Raw genomic sequence first — 22,991 nt, forward strand, 5'->3', positions numbered from 1 at the left:
TGTGACAGTACACAGTAGAGAAGCTAGTACCTCACAGCTCTGTGTCCCATATGCCTTTCCAGTGCAAAATTCATTCAGCAATGTCCTCATGCTAGGGTCTGCCATTCTTCGGTCCTCCCTCATGAGCCCAAATTCCTTCCTACTACAATCCAAAGGAATATTCCTGCCTCCTTCTTATACCACATTTCATTTATAGATTTGGAAAAGACAACAGATGTAAACTGGCTCACTGATTACTGTCAAGCAAAATAGATAGACACAGCCAGTTCATTCCATGCCTTTCCCCTTAAGGGAGCTAAGGTCTTCCTTAACTCTATACACCATTTCACAGATCTTGCCAGAAGTTAGTGCTTCCGACAACACTACACTGTTATCAAATTCTACTGAAATTAGCTGGTAGGATGAAAAAACATTGGAAGATGACAGCTAAACAAATGGGCAAACAGACTGAGAAACTGTCAGCCTGAGCCTCTTTTCCTTTGGGAACCAGTTTAATAATAAGCATCAATAAGACATGTGGATGTTTGATATCCATATCCCAGAATCTAGCCTTTCACTATGTATGAAATATCCATCAATGAGGAATACAGAAGAAATACCTTAACATTCTCCTCTGTTATGTACTTCTCGGCTTTGTCCACAGCATTCTGGCGGATCCGGTGAAGAAATGCCTGCAGAGAAGAAAAAATGATATTCAAATGTCTTGATATAGTTTGTTTTCACTCCTTTATATTACCATCTATTTTCCCATCAACACAGTGTGGCTGATTACCTTTAAGATTGAATGAATGTAACCATCTACCAAATCACCACCACAGTTCTTAGACTCAGACTTGCATTCAGGATAACAAAAGAAACTTCCTACAACATTGCTGGGTTTTGCCTGGCAATAAATGTCTTACCTCTGATGAGATTTTTAGACTTAGTCATCTGTTACTACCAAGAGACCACAGCAAGGCTCTGTTTATTTTTTCTTTGAGGGTTTCCCCTCTCTCTAAGATGCAGCTGTTTTGACTCTGGGAGGAAGAGTGCCTGATGTACATCAAGATGCATGTCAGTGAAAAGGACCAGGGGGGGAAAAGGGGGGGAAGAACTATCAGAAGTACATTCATCCTGCTGGAGCTGAGGTATGTCAAAGCTACGGACTGGGGTTATGGACACTTTCAACAGACTCGATATTTGGGAAAGGGAAATGAAAATCTCCAGACAATGCCTGGGACACATTATGCTGTTTGCTGTTTTGTTTGGTTATAAACAGGCAAAACAATACTAGAACTTTTCACCTAGGCCAGGTTACCCCTTTCCTTAGCTCTGCAAAAGCTTGATTTCAAGTGGCAATCTACAACAAGCCCCAGGCCAGACATAAATGGACAGCGATTCCAGTACCAGCCTTTAAAGTTTAATTCTGGGCACTAGAAGTGAGAAGCTACTTGCATTTGCACAGAATAAACCCACAGCACATTTGATCCAGCGGGAAGGATTTAACAAAGCATGCTTTGGGGGATTTCCACTTCAAATCTCCCCTTTTTCAGCAACCATTGGCTAAAAGGCTCTTCTGAAGTGAGAGCAGAATCAGCAAAGAGATGCAACTACCTGCAAATGAGACTGAAGGGAAAGCAGCGCAAGCAGAACCTGCTCTGATAAACTAAAACACCCGTGCACGGGAGGGTCAAGGGCTTTCCTCCTGTCCATGGCTTCTAACTTGCCTCCCACACAAAGGGTGAGCCCTGGGGAGTACTGTGAGCAAAGGAGGAAGGAACTTGTCTTACCCACCTGAGACAGAGGAGAAACGGGTCAATTCTTTGTATTTATGGTACAAAGCAGCTTTGTTACAGCTTGATAATAAAAGGCTTTTAAAAGTTGACCACTCCTGAGCAACGTTCACGTCAGCTGATGCACACTCAGCTTTTTCTTTTTTCCTTCTCCTGTTTTGCCTGTTGGGACTGCCAGCAGCTTACAACCTGATACGAAGCTCTGTCATTGAAACACTCAGAGCTTACAGAACTCCTCTGCCTCTGCTAGTTTGGTTGAAGACAGCAAGCATGCCCCTGCACCTTACTTTCAGCGCCCAAAAGGGCACATCCCTGTTTCTGATAAGCCACGGCTCTATAACATGTCACGCATTCAGACTTTACAGGACAGGCACCAATAATAATAATAAAAGATGAGTTAACGAGGCACACAGCCCCTACACTTGTTTGAGGCCCTGTGTTCTCAACCTGCTTTTTTGTGACCAAATTTCCAGGCCTACAAGCACGTTCCTCCCCTTGTATTACTAAACAGAAAGGGGATCCTGGCCGGATTCCAGCTAGATATGGAGAATTTGGAGCACGTTGGGTGGACTGAGGAGTCTGAAAACCAGATTCCTGCAGTAAAGGAACAGGACTTGTGCCAGTGGCAGAATGGCCGTTTGATAAAAGCCAGCCCAGCCACCTCGCCACTAACCTGGCCAGCAACTGCTGCTGTGCGAATGCGCTGCCCAGCATCTTGGAAAACTCAAGAAGTGTCTGAAATGAAGCGTTCCGCAGGATGACTAGTGGCAGGAGGATTGACAGCTGTTGCCCTCCCACTTCACTGCTGGGTGCGATACCTGAGCATGAAGAGTCAGGCATCTGATTTATGCAGGTAGCTCGTCATACTAAAGTCACTTATTCACAAAAGATAAGCCAATCAGTGACTCTTCCTTGCTTTAATCACATCTGTTTGGAGACAACAAATCCAATTGGAACGATTAATTAATCTAGACAATTAGCAGCTCCACTGGTGACTAATATTTACCTGCATATTAGTCTCAGTATGTTGGGTCTAATAATAGAAAGACGGTAAACAGAAGTGCAAATCACATTAGCCGTTACAGGCCAGTCAATAAAAAAGCAGAGTCTGTGTTAATCTAAAAAACAGCTTTGCTGTGATGCTTGTCTGAAAAGATCATTTACCAGGAGCGTGAGAAATGGAGAAAGGGAGAGCAAGAAAAAATGAGAAAGGCACAGAAGAGAGAATAGCAAGTATGAAATACGTAACAGGGAAAGAGGCAGCCGACTTACTAGTTAGTTTGTCAGATCTTCTACAAGCCTCTGACTGGTCTTGACGTGCACAAGCAGCAATCTCTCCAGTAATATTAAAAACAAGAGAGCCACACGAGATTTTCGTCCTAGAAATTTACTAGTATACTCTTTCCAAAGTGCAGCCCCAAAAATCTAAGCTTACTGGCCGCAGCACTGTTTGTTCCCCAGCTTTCAATACCTTTTCATCTGCAAACAGGGTCTTTTGCAGCACGGTCACTCAAATTAAAAGCATGCCAAATGCAGCCTACTAAACAGCAGCTCGTGGAGCTAATGTTGTGTGCCCTGTTCACATGACAACACCACTTCCCTTCCAAACCGCTTCGAGCTTGGAAAAAGCAGCCCTTTTCCCAGAGATGTTGTTCAGACATTTAGGTCAGTGTTTTCCAAACATCAAGCTATTTTGGTGCTACTGGTTTTATATCGGGCCCCAGACTCTTCTGTATTACAACCTTCACCTGGTAACAGCCTCTAAGGCGCGCTACACAAGCAGTGCACAGCTCTCTTTGGGGAACACAGCTACAGGAGTGGTATGAACTTTTATTAGACCAATTATTATATTCCAAAACATACTGTTTAATTAAAGTGTAAATACTTGAAGGGATAGGAGCTTTTCTGGCCATTTATAATGTTGCAGAGTCAAATGCTGGCTGCTCCCTCCTAGGATACAGCAGAATGACCATGAGCATCTTTCCTCCACAACCAAAAGCAAAACCCTCTACCACAGCACGCTATCATTTTCCTGCATTTACAAATTAGCATGAATTCAGGGAAGGATAGCAAATGACACAAGCTTCACTAAAACAATGACATATCAGATGGGTAACACGCTGTTGAAGAGCTAGAGAGATGACCAGGTAACAGAAGTCAGCTGCTCCCTTCTACCTGCCTGCATGCTGGTCGTGACTGATATAAGGTTAAAAATTTCACCAAAAAAAAACAACAGATAGGATGGCAGAAAAAAAAATGACTTTTTTTTTTTTTTTTTTTAATCCCTGCAGTTGTTGATTTTGCTCTCTTGCCATTTGTAGGGTTTTGCTGTGCTCGCGCTGGGCAGACCCAGGTCGCTGAGCTACCCAAGCTGTACGGAGGGCTACTGCTTCCACAGCAGAAGGGACCGGCGCAGCCCACGGCTCCTGAACAAAAACACACAGGGAAAAAATGGGAAAGCGGCCGGTAGATTTTCATTCTCCTGACAAAGCCCTGCAAAGGTCTCATCTTTCATGTGTGCCTGCTAATCATTAGGAAAACAGCCCACAGAGGATTTGTTTTTGTTTAAAATTCTGCTGCTGCATCAACATAACATTTATTTGTGCACTGTGACTTGTTGCCCTAGAGATCTGCCACTTCCAGACTCAGCAGGCCATGTCTGATGGCCCCTCATGTCATGCATAAACACAGCTCAGAGTTTGTCTTCCAGCACAATGCCTTGCGGAATTCAAGGAAATCTATAGCAAATTAGAAGGAGCAGAGTGAGAAGCTTCCTTTCTGCACTATGGTGTATCGGCTGAGTTCAGAACGACTGAAAAATAGCTTTCTTCTTCCAACAAAGAGTAAGAGACACAAGTCTAGAATGCGGTTTAGGTACAAAACTTCATTTCACCAAATAAGCATTTCTAACAGCCCCTTCTTCTTAAAGAGGTTTCATTCTCCAGGTCGTTATCCTTAAAACCCACGGCTGCAATGAAACCTTGTTGCTTGGGATGTCTTTGCTCCATCTCTGAACCAAAAAAACATGAAGCACAATTCCAGGAAAGAGTCTGCTAACCGGGAGTTGTTCTCACATGGAAGACTGAATCAGCTGGGATTTATCTCAAACACTTTTCAAGTGGCCCTTGTTAATCTTGCAATCTTAACTTCATTACACAAAATGAGTGTTTAGCACCTTCCAGCTAGCATAAGTAACGCATGGCAAATCCCGGGGACGAGGCAGCGAGAGTTTGCTGGGGCCTCTTCTCAAGGGGGCACTTCCTCAAACATTCGGACAGGCCGGGAGATTTCTCACTGAATAGCAAGGCAGGCACACTGTGCATAACCCAGAGGGAAACGAAAGGAGAACAGAAACAGTGATGAGGCAATGGCAAGCACATCCAAAAGGATTTCAGCCAGAGCCAAAAGCACAATCCTGTGAAACCTGTGTTCTGAACAGGGGACTGCAATTGCATCTTGTCCTTGAGTGACAGACAACTTTGTTAGACTTGTTAGTGATCAGCACTGAAAACAACACAGGGATCCATATGTACCTAGGACGTTCTGTGTTAAAACAAACACATTGCTTTACACCTTTACACTTGTGCAAACAATTGTTGAAAGCTCCTTGCAAGTGCAGACATTTTGATTCCAAGAAAATGTGCCCCCAGCAAAAAACCGAAGAGGTGAGGTGAACAATGAATTTCACCATCCGATTATCACTAACCATGCAACCCCGGCACGGGGGATATACATTAATCTGTCTCTGACAACACACAGTAAAATCTGTCAGAGATTTGAACAAGAACTTGCAAGTGTGATTTCACTTTCTTTTTTTAATCACTTGAGTAAATATTGCGACTGAATGTGGCTGTCAGATACGCTTTTGACTCCGTTGCAGTACTGATCATGTCCCAAAGAACTCCTTTGTCTTTAGCAAAACAGCTTGGCAGTCCTGTGGAAGCGTGGCTCTACTAAAATAGTCCAATGACTTAAAATGAGTGTTTGCTGCAGCTTGTGTTTTAAGAGCAGGTGCATCCTTGCTCATGCTACTCAATTGTTAGCTTTGAACCTTGCCATCCTGACCGTGTTCTTTTGCTTTCTATCAGATGTGCAGCTTCTAAGCTAAAGCTCTACCCAAACGACAGGAAACGCAAATATCCTGCATCCTACACATGAACTGGAGTTCTCACCTGCACTCAAGTCTGAGAGACAATGCAATAGATAATCTCAAAATAACCTAACAATGACTGCACCGGGCTACTTACACAAAATAAATCCCATTTAATCTTTATCATTGTTATTATTCAGAACTACTAAGCCCACACTTCTATAGAAAATTAAGTCTTTCAGCACTTCCTCTTAAGTATGTTGCAACTACCTGAACACAGATCTCCCACTGCGTGCTAGCACAGCTCTGGGTTATTAACCAAGTGGGAACCAAGTCGTTTCAGCTGGGGGTGGACCTTCTTCAGCTCTGTTGTTCCTGGAGCCTTCCAGTCCTGCACTCTATTAACCAAAATCTGACTTCCATCCTAGAGACAGTTGGATTCTAATGACCGATGAAGTGATTTTTTTATGAATTCAGACAATTAAGTTTTCAAGGATCTCTTGCATTCCTGGACAAAAGCCAGCACACACATGGAGAACTCTGGGCCTGATTCGGGTTTTTCAGTAGTGAAGTTTCAGTTAGAATAGCTTCAGTCAGGAGGAGCTCCTTTGACATCACCAGTATTACAAGCGGAGCGAGACTGAAGCGATTCTCCTACTTTTAGAGAACGAATTACTGTACCTTACACTGTAAATTGGCAATCTGGGGTTCACTCCTTGCTCAATTGGCTGCTCTATTGAGATTTCTCTAAGAACACATTTTAAGTTATCAGTATCTGGTAAAGGAAGAAAGAACTTAAGCATCAGATGAGCACATTATAATGAAATTCCTGCAAAGGATATTTCACTTATGGAGAACATTTTTCTTCAGATCCTTTTGAAACAATGAGGAAGCACAGCTGTGAGAAAGCACTCTGTGAAGAGGAGCTCAGATCTACAGCCAAATGAATTCATCAGCAAACAGCTGAACAGGGACTTGCCTATAAGGCAGAGGTGTTTAGCAAGAGGAAATAGCATCAGAAATATCCTTTATTGCCCTAATTTCAGGCTTCCTGTGTATCAAATTGGCTTTAAAACCTCAAAGCTCATTGGTACATATTTATTTTTTGATCTATCCCCTGATGAGGAACTAAACTATTAACTAACCAAAAAGATTTCAAGAAAAAAGAAAGTTATGCTCATTATGGAATACTGAACTGCAAACAGTTCAGGCAGCCTGAGCCGTGAGCTTGCAGCATTGCCTATTGCTAAGCAGAAGATCAAACAGACTCTAGAGTACAGTTTTTCAAATGGCACTTCTTTTCCAAAGGTTACTGCCCTTGCATAAACTCAGGCTATGTCAGACAGGAAACGAGGTGGACTACTTGTACTGATCACCTACGTTCTGTGAAACTCATCTCACTGCCTTTTGAGAGGAAATATGAAGATCTCTGTCTTCATAACTCTTACTCCCATGTTCCTAAGGACACCGTCCTTGGGGAGGACGTGAGCTCCCCTGCCCCAACTCCATGCCCCACATCTACGCTTCCTTCCTTTAAGGAGACTCCATTCAAGCATTGTCATTTACAGTAACAATTAGTTCACACACAAACACAGGGATGTGACAGCACAAATCATCTCTTTCTACAAAAGACTGCATGACCACTTGCAGAAGAAGTAGACTCTACCCCAGAAAAACTGCAAAGACCATCACAAAACAAACAGAGCTTAAGTTGCAGAATCCAGATGTAACATGGGGAGAAATCACAGAATCACAGAATAGTCTAGTTTGGAAGAAACCTCCAAGATCACCGAGTCCAACCTCTGACCTAACACTAACAAGTCCTCCACTAAACCATATCCCTAAGCTCTACATCTAAATGTCTTTTAAAGACCTCCAGAGATGGTTTTGTCTGAGGCATGTTTTGTCTGAGGCATGTTTTCAACAGATTTTATTTTTAATGGTATAGATACATAAGCAATAAATATGTCTATATATATTATAAAACCTCCACTAATACTGACAGCTTAATAATCGTGAATTAAGCACTGATCCTGGCAATCTGAAACCTCTTCTTCCCCACTTCTTAGTCTGACATTCAGTGAATCCCGATAAATACCAAATGAAATATGGGGAAGCATTCAGAAACTCAGATGTTTAAAATCATAGATGTATGCGTATGAATAAAATGCTTGAATAAACAATCTGGATTATTTCTTTGTAGACTACGCAAGAGGAATGCCCCCTGCTTATGTAAACTATATGCTTGAGATTTCCAAAACCCAAACTGATTTGTCCTTAACCCATCTTACATTTGAAGGCCCATGCAGTTATGTCCATGCCTGGCTGATTTATCTTGCATCTGTCTTGCCATCGAGTGATTTACTGTCTATAATATTGAAGTTAATGAAAAACAGTTGCAAAATACTGGCATTGCATAGCACTGGGAGTTTCAGTGGTACTCAAGGCCGTCAGACATTCCCATCACTTGTTATTTACTTGGACTCTCTTGACAAGGGTTCACTACAAGAAGGTTTCCATCAACAAGTTGCCGTGACTAGGATTCACCTCATTCACTTGCCCCCTCCCAGAAGCTGAAGCCTACCTAAGCTGGTGGTGCAGCTTCTCTCCACAACAGAAAACAACAGGCAGGCAACTTCAGAGGGTGAGTCGGTGCACTCTAGGAGCGATGTCTAGGAAGAAAGGCTGAATTACCCTCCAGAAATGCCTTCTCTTTCCAACAAGAGAGCCCGGGTGACAAGTTGAGATGAGACCACCTTCCTCACCTGTACCAGTCTCACAGCATCTGCAAATACAAAGTTCCAGGGCAAAGAGTGCAAATGAATCACGTCTAAAAGCGAACCAGTGACTGCGTGTCTCAGCATGGATGCACAGGAACATTGTGGGTGCACTGCAAGTGAATACCTGCAAAATTCACGTGCACGGATACTCGCAGCATGGCAGTGTTCTGGGACTTGGCACAAGAGAACTGATCTAACTGCACTTCCTAGGAAAAATAGAGTACAAAGAAAACTCCAAAAATACACCGGGCTGTATCAGTACGGCTGCTGTACTGATGTTTACACCAGAATACTGCAGCAACAAAAAAAGGTCAGCCCGAATTCATTCATGCATTGACTGATGAAGGAAGGTGAAACCAAAGGGAAGTGAGAGTGAAATATGTCGCAGTGTTTCTCTGCCCAAAGAGAGATCCCTTTCTTAAGGAGGGCTCGCTCTCATTTGAATTACAAAAACCTTTTTTGTGAAGTGAAAGCCAGGCTGGTGCTGCAAAGGAGCCCATTGTCTGCCTTCTACCATTGCTCTGACCTCCTATACCCTCCTCCCCTGCCGTCACTAATATTTGCATCCACAGGCAGGTCTGAAGATCCCAATCCACTTCAGAGTCCAACAAAAGCTACCTTTTTCATCTTTGAAATCCTTCAGGACTCATTTCTTTGCATCACCTGCACTCTGGCTCTCTCACCTCCTCTTCACACTCTCCCTCCTCTCCAACATGACCACAAATCCCTTCAATTACTGTAAATTAAAATAAAAATTTTCTCCTTTGCAAACCCAGAGCCTAAGGAAGCCCTTCTGTGAGGATCTAACCTTGGATGACTCTAATCTATCTTCAATGTCATCAGAAATTATTTGTTTAGATTTTTAAAGGAGCCTAAGAAAGATATGTGCCTAAGTCCTGTAAGCCTTTGGAATATCTTCCCTTTTCTCAGCCTCTTCATGACTTTCTCTTTTTCTACAATCACGATTTTCATCATCTGACTGCACCATGGAACTCTTCAAAAAGCTTTTAGCACGTAGGTTGTTTGAATGGAGTGTTTTATTTCATTTCTATTTTACGCAGAGGAACAAATCCTGACAAGTCTGTGTCTGCTTAGCCTTTACCTAACAGAAGTTTGCTTCAGGAGTACGTAAACACTGTAAAAAGGCTTTGGAGTCTGACCCATAGAACTTGTATTCATAATGCCCATGGCTGAGAAAAGCCTGCAGACTGCAACCAGCTTCTGACTGCTGATAACTCCAACTGCAAAGATGTGACCAGCACAGGGAACGGTCTCAGGCTCTGCACAGCTAGTCCTTTTTCAAGAAGGTAAAAGCATCAGAGTGACTGGAAATATCAAGTGGTGCCCAACAGAGATAGCCAAATTCAGGCATTGAACGTAATTGTAGCAAAGACCAGAGTGTCTTCAGCGAGTAGTTCAAACTTCTGATCTAAGATAAAGAACTTAGATACCAGGATGAGCGTCCTTTCCCTTTTCTGCTCTCTGTTTTCAGTCACAGTGCCGTAACACATTAAACACTTAATAGACAAAGTTGAAAGCTTTAAAATGAGACCTGGTATTATTAAAGTCCATGGAATTAGTCCATTAGTTGCAGTACAGGCTACAGCTTCCCCTGTGTTATCCCCTCAGAAGGTAAGGGTCATAGAGAGCAGATAAAAGCTTACAAAAAACGTTGAGTCTTTTCTTGCATACTTGTTTTCTGAGTAAGTGTAATGAGTTGATCATTGTTAAGCTTGTGACTCTGAAATTTTACTTCAAGCAGATGGTTGAGCAAACAGAACTGCCAAAACCTGCAGGGGTGTAAATCCAGCAACCTCGCTGACCGGCACGTCAGTGACCCAGCTGACAGCCCGGCCCTCAGTCTTCCAGCCAGGTCCATGGGGTGATACTGAACAGGGTCAATTTTCAAGCTTAGATTGGATCTCTAAGCTAACAACCAGACCAGTTCAGCTTACTGCCACCAGGTTCACTGACAACTGTTCCAAATCACACTGTGAATCTACACGGGGCCCAGGTATCACGATCTCGGGTGACCCACAGACTCAATCTACATTGCAAACGTAACAAGATCCCAGGATCCTGTTTCAGTAGGAACACTGTGTCCACACCTGGCTGACGTGTACTTAAATAGCCTCATGTGTCAGTTCAGCATCAGGCTTTGGACCTAAATCTTGAGATGGCTTCTATGGGTATCTTCTCAAGGAGATGTCTTTCTGATCTTGATTTATGCATACGTGTGTGGCTGACAAGCGGGACTGGTGATCCTTGGTGCACTGCGACTTGCACATCCTCAGTCTGAATCAGGTTGTGCATCAAACTCCAAAACGCACGTGTAATGTATTCATATTTGAGCATCTCCTTTACGTATGCAAACATTCCAGTGTTCTCTGTGGTACATTTCCACCACAGCACAGAACTAGGGCACCATTTCTCTAACTTGATTCCCAACTTTAAGACGACCCAAGACTACAAACTGACTGAGCAGTACCTTGTTAACTGATCAAATTCAGAGCTGCAAAACTATCAAGTAAAAATTCAAAACTAGAGACGTTTCACCTTACTGAGGTCCTCAGAAGTATTTGCCTGGGATCTGTTTATGCACTTACAGGTTTCCTGTTACTCAGTCATTACAGCTGAAGTAAAGCAGGAGGCACTGACTCCTGCAGGTGCCTTGGCCAGAAATCCCAGTGAAACCATCCTGATTTCAGGCATACTGCCCACCAGACTTTGGTCTAGCAGTAACGACTGTGCTTGACAGTCTCCATGCAGGCACACTAGACACAGGTGCAGCCGTGGGTCAGGGTTTCCAAGCTGTCATTTCTTGTTGAGGAGATATCCCGCTGTCTGCCCCTGCAGCAGCTGCAGGCAGCACTGGCAGTCGGCTCCCAGCTGCAGCAGTGTCTGGGCGGGCTCCCTGGCCAGGGCTGGAAATACTTTGGGAACTTGTGCTCCTTCACGACTAGCAACTGGGGCTCCGGTACAGCACACAGTGTCAGGATTCCTGGTCCTTAGTGACTGAAATTTCCTGCTGGGAGAAATGGGCTTGAGTGCCTGTGGTGTGAGGATGAGGACACAGCTTTTAGCAGAGGAGCAAACTGCACACAAGCCCGTGGTGGTCTGGAATTCGCACCACTGGAGCTGAAGAGGAGTAGCTGTCTCTCTGTAGCCCATGAAAGGTTTCCAAGAACTCCAAATGTACAGAAAAATGGGATTTGGTGAGATGTAGAGGAATCCCAGAAGGAGATAAGGGGGGGAGGAGGGGTCAGATGAGGGAAATCCCACTGCCCCGAGCCTTTTTCTGCTAAAGGACTGCAGATAACAGGTGCCTCATGCATTTTGGGCAGCTTTCAAGAAGCCAAATTTCAGGCTTTCTCTGCTATGAATTCCCCACCTCATAAAGTTGTCATTAAGGCTATGCTTATTTGTGAGCTAGAGGATTAGCCTGCAGGTAAATGGAAAGGAAAATGATTCTCGAGGACACTGATTTTTGTCTTCCCCAAGCAAAAGCCACAAGATTGTGACACATCATCCCTCTGAAATGAATGAGTTAAAAAGTTAAGCCTCAAACTTATTGCCTTCACTCAAACTGCTGGTTATGCTGTGCTCTATGTCTTCTGGGGAAAAAAAAACAATCGTACATCAGAGATGTACACTTCTGTATTTTGACTACATAGTAAATATCTGTACTACCATTATTTCATAGTTCACTAAAGAATAATGCTGGTAAGAGTGAAAGGGTTACAAATATAGTTCTGGGGAGTAATTCAGGCCAAGTCAAACAGCAGACTTTTTTTAAAAAAATGTTCAGTAAAAATATTTCTTGTTTATTTGCTTTTTAGTATTTATTTTGCAAACTGCTAGGCCCTCTGGCATGTTCCCTGGCTCCCCACCCCGATGCACAGTTGCTCTTATTTCCACAGCACGGACTACTGCTAGCCTTAGAGTATATTTGAGCTGCAATACAGATCCTGAAATCAGTTCAGTTTAAACTTACTTTGGTCCTGCAAGCAGTCCCTCAAGCGTCTCCACAGCACAAGTTATCCCAAACCGACCTCTCCGTATTGAAGGACTGTTTCTGGTATTCAAGCAATCTTGTTTAAGGCCAGCTCTAGTACTGTCTCATTTCACTGAAGATTGCAGCACCGAAGTACACTAAATCATTACCTAATGCCTCCTGCCCCTTCTCTGTTCATCTTGTCATACCTGCAGTTACAATTTATTTATTTTTTAAATCTTGATCATGTTTTAATATTTGACCTCTCTTGTCCCAGCACAGGACCATTATGAGGTATTTTACAATTCAGGAACCTAAACCGTAAATCAGTCAGTAAGTGATAAGCAAGCCACTGAAATACTCAAAGCCTGTAAGGTCCGAGGACAAGTACACTTACTGGAAAGTTTCACAAATACTGACTTCAGTAAGGCTACTTCAGAAGGAAAGTATTCCCAGCCTCTCTTTGTGGTGGGGCAAAGAGGAGCAGAGAAGGTTACAGCTTATCCAAGGCAACCCATGGAGTCTGGGAAGGAAGCTTCTGATTCCCTGGCCTCTGATCAGATCGCTCCCATCTCTGTAAGGAGTACAGGGAATAAACTTGATGAGCCTTTTTTCTCCAAGCACACAGGCTTTTTCACTCAACTTTGACTTCCAAAAAAACAGGGAGCATTTCTGTTTCAAGGCAACATGTCAGTAAATAGATCAAAATTTGATTAAATCTAGCTTAAAGCCTTTTTTATTTTTTGTTTTTATTTTCCCCCAAGCTGCACAATGCTTCAAAAAACATCCTACCCCAGCAAAGAGAAGAACACAGCTTTGGAGCTGCTGCTTTGCATGCATTACCCCAGACAGTGCTCACACACACACAGCCGCCGGTTACGCTTACATGTTGAGACTGCCAGGCTGCACACAGCTGCACCTTGTAAAGGCTGCCCGGGTGCATTTGCAATTATTTACACACACAAAAATAAAAAATAAAAAATAAAAATAAAAAAGAGGAAAAAAGAGCGAGCATCTTTCACATGTTGGTTTAAAAGGGGAATTAGAAAAATTAACCTCACAAGCACATTTTTCGTCACCAGACCTGAGCAGGAACAAACAGTTTAGCTGATGAAGAGCTGCTTGCTAAAAGCGCAGCAGCTGATCTGAGCTAGTTTTCCTAACCGAGCCCAATCCAACAGCCTCTGCACCGTTTTTAAAGTGTGCACCATCGGGGTGCAGCTGCTTGTGGGGACATGCGCGATGTTTTCCAGCCATCTTTCCCCTACTGGAATAAGACAAAGACTGAACTGCACAAGCATGCAGGACAGAATCCTCAATTAATTATGAAATGTGACACCAAAATTTTAACCAAACCAAAAATCTTCCTGGGGATCAACAGCGTAATTTACGGGGCTTGGATTATTATTAGTTTTTAAACAAATACCACTACGTCCCTAAACTCTACCAAGAAGCCCAAGCGCACCGCAGGGTGGTCTGGAGCTGCCCTCCATCCACACACCACCTCAGAAACACCCGAAGGAAGCTTATTCATATGTTAGGGCTCCTGCCCAGTTTTACAGACTGGGAATATTTGGGCTGCTCTAAAAAGCACCAGTCTGCGGTGCCTAGCCAGGCCTAAATTCTGCACCACATCCAGTACTGAGCAGCGACCTGTCCCATTCCTTCACAGACAAGTGGAAAACTATGCCATTTTGCCAGGTCAAAGAGCTAGACAGAGCACTGGCTAAAAATACCTCCTGTCCTACTGCCCCACGCCAGCCAAAGGGCTGGGCTTCATAGTTCCCCTCAACTACATTTATTTTGTTGTGACAGCCTCTGGATAAGCTCCTTCTCATTGTAGCATTTCTTCTCTGCACACATGTTCTTGCAGAACACAATCATATCACACACGGTCTAAAACCCCAGCTTCCTCTGAATCAGAGCAAAGAATTAGACCATTATATTTGAAACATAAAGGGGAAGTTGAGAGAGACCGAGAGAAGCTTGCTGGCATGCCCTGAGCTGAATGGCTGCAGCAAGCAGGCTGCCCTCCCTGCAGCCCGTAGCCTCTGACTCTGAGCTCTGGGAAGGTCTGGGGAGGATGTACCGGCACTGCCTCGGTGCCTCTGAGGACAGACAGTGCTCTGCGTGGCGTACAGGCTGCTTCAGATGTCATCTTCGCTCAGAGCTACTTCGTTTTGTGCTGTGCTAGGAAGGATGGGTTGCAAACGGGATGATAGGTATGCTTTTAGACTATGTGCACCCCAGTGCAAAGCTAAAGACGTAGCTTTGGTACCCACTTGCTCTTGCTTTAGAGAGGTACAAATAGGAACTCCTCCTGAGGTTTTCCATCTAATATTTTAATTTTACAAAAAGCAAACGTGTGACCAAAACAGATTGTTCAAAGTACCCTGATGTTTTTAAATGAAAAACAGCTGAAATTTGGCGTTCCCTTCATCTGAAGTTAACTGAGTTACCTTGTGGGAGTTGTGAAGCTGGCCCTGCTTGTTCAACAAGAGATCTCCCCTTGCACACCTTTCCAAAATGCAACCCAGCTTAGGTGTCTGCAGCCGTCCCTTTTCTCAGTAATGTCACAGGTTTCTCTCTTGCACTACAATTCCTAGCAGCTCAGGGCTCTAATACCACAAGCACAGTCCTCTGAAAACCATGTTCCAGTGCAGGTAGTCGGTGTCTGCAGACCTGGAGCTAGAACTGTGTGCGTTTTCGTCCCCTCTGCCCCACCCCGCCCCAAGTACTGCCCCTGCAAGAAAAGGACATTGATGCACCGCCAACATGCCAGCACGCTGCCTGGGGCATTTAGCAGGCCATTCATCCAGGCTGCCATCTTCTCCTCCCAAATATTTTCCCCTCAGCTGCCTTTTCATTAGGGGCTGAATAGTAGCACCTACTGTCTAGCCAAGAAATTCACACAAGGGGTTCCCTTTGGAGCGATGCTCTGACCATTCAGGCTCTGTCAGTGCCGGGGCTCCGCATCCAAGTTCATCAACTGTCACCTCAGATGCTGCTGGCACTGCCTTCCCCAATGACCCATCCCTACCAGCCCAAAGAACAAACCTCCAAATATTCAGCCAAAGCCCAGCTCCCCCTGCCACCACACGCCGGGCCAAAGCAAATAGCTTATTTAACACTTCATCCCTCCCCGTTTACACACTGGATTGAATTTAGCCTTTGCAAGAGTCCCAACCGCATCTGTGAACTCAGCTGATTGCCAGTTACTGAGTGCTCGCACATAGCAGGGCTTTTATTTGTAATAAAATATTTAGAGTGGAAAAACACCCCAGAATTTAATAAAAGCAACAGTCTCAGATTGCCAGTGACTTGTGGTGTATCTATTCAGATGCTCGGAATTCCCTACATAAATAAAAGGAGGCTTTCAAGTTCTGCCAATTAAATAAATGCCTGTTTTAACTCAGTTTTGTATTAAAACAGTGATCAATTTTACTTGCACAAAATAAATGTGAGGTCCTGGACTGTAAATAGGCTCCATTTGTGGATGTATTTTCAGTTACTTTCCCTAAATAGCTGACTGTTCACAAGTGGAGGGGGGGAGATGACACCCAATTTGCATACCTAAGCACAACTCCATAAAGCAACTTAAAGGCAAAATATGCTCACAAAATTACACTTAGACATGTGGCATTCAAAGTGTTGGCCATCCTCATAGAGAACACAATAGAGATAAAGACAAAAAATACATATTTTTGGGGAATAAGTGTTGCTAAAAGTTACCCTGAAAGCTTATAGAACTGGAAAAGAAAGGCAATAACTTTTGTAGAGTTTGTTTCATCCCTCTTGCGCAGGGAGAAGTCCAAGGACAAAATTCTGAACGCTCCATCAACTATCATCCAAACAAAATATCCTTTACTAAAACCTTTATTTGATCAACTAAATTGTCTTTAAGTGCACTACAGATAGCTGATAAAGCAGAGAGGGAAGTAAGAGCATTCCTCCTCTGCTGCTGCCCAAGGAAATGTGCCGGCTTTCTGTACTCCAGGGAATCACTCTCCCCATCTTCCTGTTTCTATCTATTTTGACCCCTGAAAGCCGTCTGCAGTTTTCTCCAGCCCAGCTACTTCAGAAGGAATACAAGCTGGCAGTAAGGTGTAATTCCACAGGCAATCACACCAACCAAACACCCTCTGCATTGCTACTTATGCAATTGCAGCCTGACTGCAGGCAGCAGAGGTAACTCCAACAGCCAAACACTAGCCACACAAAAATTAAGTCATTCCCTTAGAGCCACCTTAGCTTCCTGAACTGCTTCATAACCCACTCATCTGAACACTACTGCTGATACTCTTAAGCAAGGTAGAAACAAATTAGTTTCAGCTATGACACATTTCTCTCTGGTCTTTCTAAAACTTGCCCTGGATAGCCCCATTTTTGCACTAGAACCGCACTGGTCAGGTTAAACCGGGGAGACAGCGAGGACAGGGCTGCAATGCTTGGTCTATTATTTGTGTCCTGACTTTATAGCCTGGCATGGTTCAGTAGGGAAGAGCTGACCACTCTGCATACATCAAGCCGTACACCCCAGTCTCGTATCGGGCACACTTTTAGACTATGAAGGAAATAACAGCGACTGAAGGGGTTCGCTGGTACATCCTGTGGCTAACACCCCACTGGCTGCACATGGGAGGCGTTAACTGGGCAACAAGTACCTGGTACAAGTACGTGGCTGACAGTCAGAGAGGGGGAGGGAACAGGGTTTGTCCCAAAAACATTCAAAAGCAAAGACATGTAGCCTCAGATTCCAGCCTTCTCCATCCACTCAAGTGTGCAGAGAGCTGCTTTCAATTTAATGCTGTTTTTTTTTTTCCCTGTGTTCCAATGGTGGCCTCCTTGTCCTGCAACAAGTAACAGGCAGTTTACTAGTGATGAAGCTACAAAATAACCCTGGTATCTGACTCAGCAATCTGAAGACCTTCTCTCTAGTTACTAAGACATCCCCATCCAGTGCCACCTGTTTCATTTCTCCCCAAACCTTCAGGGCACTTAACCAAACCTGGGACAAGCGATACACAGCTCTGCTTATCAGAGGCTGGACTCCACCATTCCCAACACCACAGGAACAGTTGTGCCAAAGAGCTTGCTCTCCTTGTCAGCCACCCACCACAGCCAGAAAGCGGGTGTGATGGTTTTACTCGAGTGGGCAGCCGAGCTCCACCACAACCGCTCTCTCACTCCTCCCCTCCTCAAAGAGGAAGGGGGAGAAAAGACAACACAAAGAGCTCGAGGTTTGAGATGAGAATGATTTAATTAAGGAAAGGGGAATGGGGAGAAAGAGAAACAAAAGAAACAACAAGGCCGCGCGGAAGCACAGAGAGAAAGAAAAAAAAGTTATTCTCTACTTCCCATCAACGAGCGATGTTCGGCCACGTCCCGGGAAGCAGGGCCTCAAAACGCGTACCGGTTGTTCAGGAGAGACCCTCCCCCATGAGAGCCCCCCTTTTATTGCTCAGTGTGACATCAGGTGTTATGGAATATCCCTTTGGTTGGTTTAGGTCAGCTGCCCTGGTGAAGTCCCCTCCCCATCAATTGCCCACCCCCAGCCTGCTGGCTCTTGGGGGCCTGGAAGGAGTTCTGATGTTGTGCCAGCACTATGCAGCAATAGACACAACACTGGAGTGATACCAGTGCTGTTCCAGCTATGAGTGCAGAGCACAGCACTTTGTGGGCTGCTGCAGGGAAAGGTGACTCCATCCCAGACAGACCCAACACAGCGGGCGATACAAAACAGCAGTGCAAACACCGAGAAACCACAGCAGGAAGCAGCACGCGTGCTATGGCGCATGAAATCTTTGTACTGGTGTCCGGTTGGGCTGGTTGCATGGGGAGATCTTCAAGTAACCATTCCACAAGCCTGGGTGAGTTACGGGTAAGAAAGCTGGGTGACAAGAGCAGCACGCACTTCTGAACTCCCTCAGAATGGGAGAACTTCCTGGAAGAAGGACAAGGAGATGTCACCCACTGTATGGATTAAAAGCAGGTGCTCTCTTTCCAAGAGCCAGTCTGCAGAGCCCCCAGCGTGCCAGCACTGCAGCTCAGGCGTGGTGCTCGTTTCCTTCGGCGGTACAGAGAGGGCGATGTACAACCTCCCGCGTGGGGATTTCTCCCCAATAGCATAAAAACAAGGCTCAGTCTGTGATGTACAGATTAGAGAGATCCTGAGATGAGTCTCTTAAAAGAAAGCCTTCCTGCTTTTTCCCTCCTCTCCTCTCCCCTGTGGATTACTTTCTCTCCCTGCCCTGATAAAGGTGTTCTTCTGACTCCGGTGTGTCTGCATGCCAGCAGCATACAAACACAAGTCTGGCAAGCCATTTTGGCATGCAAAGGTGTCACCAAAACACAGGGAAGGTGTTAGTTTGAAAAGCCACCTTGGTCAGATGAAAGGATACTAAGGGCCACCATCAGTGCAGCTGCACAGACACTTCTGCCAACTCCAATTACGCTGTGCTCGCTGTCTGCGTTGAGTCAATCTGTTGCTCTTCCCTCCTTGGCTCCACGTAATAAAGGATCAATCTCTGTTTTAAATGCACATGTTGATTAAATCGGACTCATTCTAAAGAATTAACCAGTATCAACTCTAGCCTTAAAGGTGACAGCTCCTTTCCTACTGATGGGATTTCTGGCTCATTATCATAGTGCTAATTTACATCGCTTTCATCACATACTTCCTGATGCCTTGTCAATTACTGGCTGGAGAGGCAGGCTGATACCTCAGCTTTATCTTATCCCTTGCCCTGGAGCTGCCAGCAGCGCTTCTAATTACAGGGGAACAGTCACAAAGCGAACTTCATCTGCAGGGCACAACTCCTAAAAGGATGACCCGTGCATGCAAGGATGCCAGAAATCATCTGAGACGTAACCCACAGTCCTTGGTCCAAGGTCCTCCTGCACATTATAGCGCTCCTGGCACTTTATGCAGCAGGCAGGGAGATAATGGCAATGGCTGTTCAGAAGCGAGACAATTAATTAGTCCCATACTTACAAAGCCTTCCCATTATTCAGGCATTCCCTTCAAAATCCATTGACTTTAATTAAATAACATTAAAAATTTTACTACTCTAACCAATAACATTAAGCTTTATGCCCTAAATTAAATACAGCAATTTCTATGAAATGCATTCCTTCGTCACGGGTGATGCTGATTTTTTTTTAAGCATTTTATTTAATAATAGTTCCAATTTAATTCAAATAATTCACTTTTGAGATCTGAATGCTGAAGCCACAAAATACCCACAGGTTGTTAAAGAAAAATCTGTTTTAAGTGCTTCTTGGTTTTCTCTTTCCTGCAAAAGCTTAATAAATCAACATTCACTTGCAAGGAAGGAGCAGTATGGTTCAAGAAAACCCTATGCAAAACATTAGAATATTTCAAACCCTCTGGCAAAACAACTAGTCAGGCATGGACAAAGACATGCTATAGATAATAAAGTCCACTGTTCTCATCAAAATAGCTTCCTGATATCTATAATGTGTGTTTCACTTTGAAATCACAGTCATCAAAAATGGTCTATTAAAGGAGGCACAGCACGGGTGACAATTTCCTTCCCAGAATTCAAACTTCTTTCCTTCAGCCTTTTCCAGACCCAGCAGAGGGAACAATAGATAATATTGGTGGAGAAATGCAGAGCTGGAAAGAAACAAGGGAGGTGACGAGAAGGCCAGCTTGGCCTTACAAAGGTTCACGCGCTGCCTGCTGTACAAACTAGCCCACGTCTCAGTGGGATGATTTCAGTCAACCCTTGCTTAACATTTAGTCCATGGCTAAATACTTTCCCAGAAAGTAATTCTGGCTTAGGCCAGAACTAAATGCTGTGTTTGACATGATAAAGAAAAGTAATGAAGGCAGTAAGAGCACTGCCCAGGAATGTAATCACACACCATGCCAAGATTTCTACGCTCCATTGTTTCTTTTTCTCACTCTTTCACAAACCCCGTTATAATGTCCTTGCGTTGGGGTTACAGTATGTGATACGACGTTTTACTCTAGTTTAATCATAGAATCATAGAATCATAGAATATCCTGAGTTGGAAGGGACCCTTAAGGATCATCAAGTCCAACTCTTGACACCGCACAGGTCTACCCAAAAGTTCAGACCATGTGACTAAGTGCACAGTCCAATCTCTTCTTAAATTCAGACAGGCTCGGTGCAGTGACCACTTCCCTGGGGAGCCTGTTCCAGTGTGCAACCACCCTCTCTGTGAAGAACCCCCTCCTGACGTCCAGCCTAAATTTCCCCTGCCTCAGCTTAACCCCGTTCCCGCGGGTCCTGTCACTAGTGTTAATGGAGAAAAGGTCTCCTGCCTCTTGACAACCCCTTACGAGGAAGTTGTAGACTGCGATGAGGTCTCCCCTCAGCCTCCTCTTCTCCAGGCTGAACAGGCCCAGTGACCTCAGCCGTTCCTCGTACGTCTTCCCCTCCAGGCCTTTCACCATCTTCGTAGCCCTCCTCTGGACACTCTCCAACAGTTTCATGTCCTTTTTATACTGTGGTGCCCAGAACTGCACACAGTACTCGAGGTGAGGCCGCACCAGCGCCGAGTAGAGCGGGACAATCACCTCCCTTGACCTACTAGCGATGCCGTTCTTGATGCACCCCAGGATACGATTGGCCCTCCTGGCTGCCAGGGCACACTGCTGGCTCATATTCAACTTGCTGTCTACCACGACCCCCAGATCCCTCTCTTCTAGGCTGCTCTCCAGCGTCTCATCGCCCAGTCTGTACATGCAGCCAGGGTTTCCCCGTCCCAGGTGCAGGACCCGGCACTTGCTCTTATTGAACTTCATGCGGTTGGTGATCGCCCAGCTCTCCAACCTGTCCAGATCCCTCTGCAAGGCCTTTACGCCCTCATTTGAGTCCACAACTCCTCCAAGTTTGGTGTCATCAGCAAACTTGCTCAAAATACCCTCTATTCCTACATCCAGATCATTTATAAAAATATTGAAAAGTACCGGCCCTAAAATGGAGCCTTGAGGGACCCCACTGGTGACCGCCCGCCAGCCTGACGCAGCTCCATTTACCATAACCCTTTGGGCCCTGCCCGTTAGCCAATTGCTCACCCATCGTATGATGTTTTTATTTAGCTGTATGGTGGACATTTTGTCCAGTAGGATCCTATGGGAAACCGTGTCAAAAGCCTTGCTGAAGTCCAAAAAAATCACATCAGCTGGTTTCCCTTGGTCCACCATACGGGTGATCTTATCATAAAAGGAAATCAGGTTAGTTAGGCAGGACCTACCCTTCACAAACCCATGCTGGCTGGGACCAATGACTGCTTTGTCCCCCAGGTGCGCCTCAATAAGTCCGAGAACCAACTTCTCCATGATTTTACCAGGCACTGACGTGAGACTGACAGGCCTGTAATTGCTAGGGTCTTCTTTCTGACCCTTCTTGAAAATTGGCACAACATTTGCCAGCTTCCAGTCTACTGGGACCTCTCCAAATTCCCAGGATCGTTGAAAAATAATTGATAGAGGTTCCACGATGACATCCGCCAGCTCTTTCAGCACCCGGGGATGAATCCCATCCGGACCCATGGACTTGTAGGGATCCAGGTGGAGTAGCAAATCCCGCACACGTTCAGGGTCAGTTGGGAGTTTGTCATCCCCACCGTCCCGGTCCTCCAGCTCAGGGCACCCTGGGTCCCGAAGCCCATCATCGGCATTGAAGACAGAGGCAAAGAAGGCGTTAAGCGTCTCTGCTTTGCCTACGTCATCGTCTGTGAGGAGACCTTCCCTATCAAGGAGCGGCCCTATGTTTTCTTTAGTTCTCCTTTTTCCATTTACATATCTAAAAAAACCCTTTTTATTTTCTCTCACAGACACAGCCAGCTTCAACTCTAGCTGTGCTTTGGCCACTCGAACTTTCTCCCTACAAACACGAACAGCATCCCTGTATTCTTTCCATGACGCCTGGCCCTCCTTCCAGTAGCGAAACACTCTCTGTTTCCGCCTAATCTCCATTAGAATGTTCCTGGTCAGCCACGCCGGCTTCCTGCCCCGCCTGCCTGACTTGCGATATTTTGGAATTGCCTTATCTTGTGCTTCTAGGAGGCATCGCTTAAAGAGTGACCAGCACTGGTGGACATCGAGGCCTTCAAGAGCAGTTTCCCAGGGGACCTTACTGACTAGTTCCCTGAGCAGCCTGAAGTCCGCTTTCCCCATATCTAGGGATGAGGTTTTGGTGGCGCTTTTCCTTCTGTCACCATAAATGTTGAACTCAACCACTTCATGGTCGCTATGACCGAGGCGGCCACCAATCACCACATCTCCCACCAGACCCTCTCTGTTTTCTAGCAACAGGTCTAGGAGGGCACCTTTCCTAGTTGGCTCCGTTAGCACCTGT

The 22,991-nt window shown here is 45.0% G+C and overlaps 1 protein-coding gene across 3 annotated transcripts in view; it reads right to left on the reverse strand.

The window, feature by feature from the left end:
* Positions 1-22,991, reverse strand: part of PREX1 (phosphatidylinositol-3,4,5-trisphosphate dependent Rac exchange factor 1) — a 175,694-nt gene that overhangs the window by 103,389 nt on the left and 49,314 nt on the right. For all 3 annotated transcript variants that reach the window (XM_035344177.1, XM_035344176.1, XM_035344178.1), the window contains exon 2: positions 600-671. In XM_035344177.1, the coding sequence (XP_035200068.1) occupies positions 600-671 (72 nt within the window). The remainder of the gene's footprint in view (positions 1-599; positions 672-22,991) is intronic.

This window comes from Oxyura jamaicensis, chromosome 20, assembly GCF_011077185.1.
Source record: "Oxyura jamaicensis isolate SHBP4307 breed ruddy duck chromosome 20, BPBGC_Ojam_1.0, whole genome shotgun sequence".
Classification (NCBI taxonomy): Eukaryota; Metazoa; Chordata; class Aves; order Anseriformes; family Anatidae; genus Oxyura; species Oxyura jamaicensis.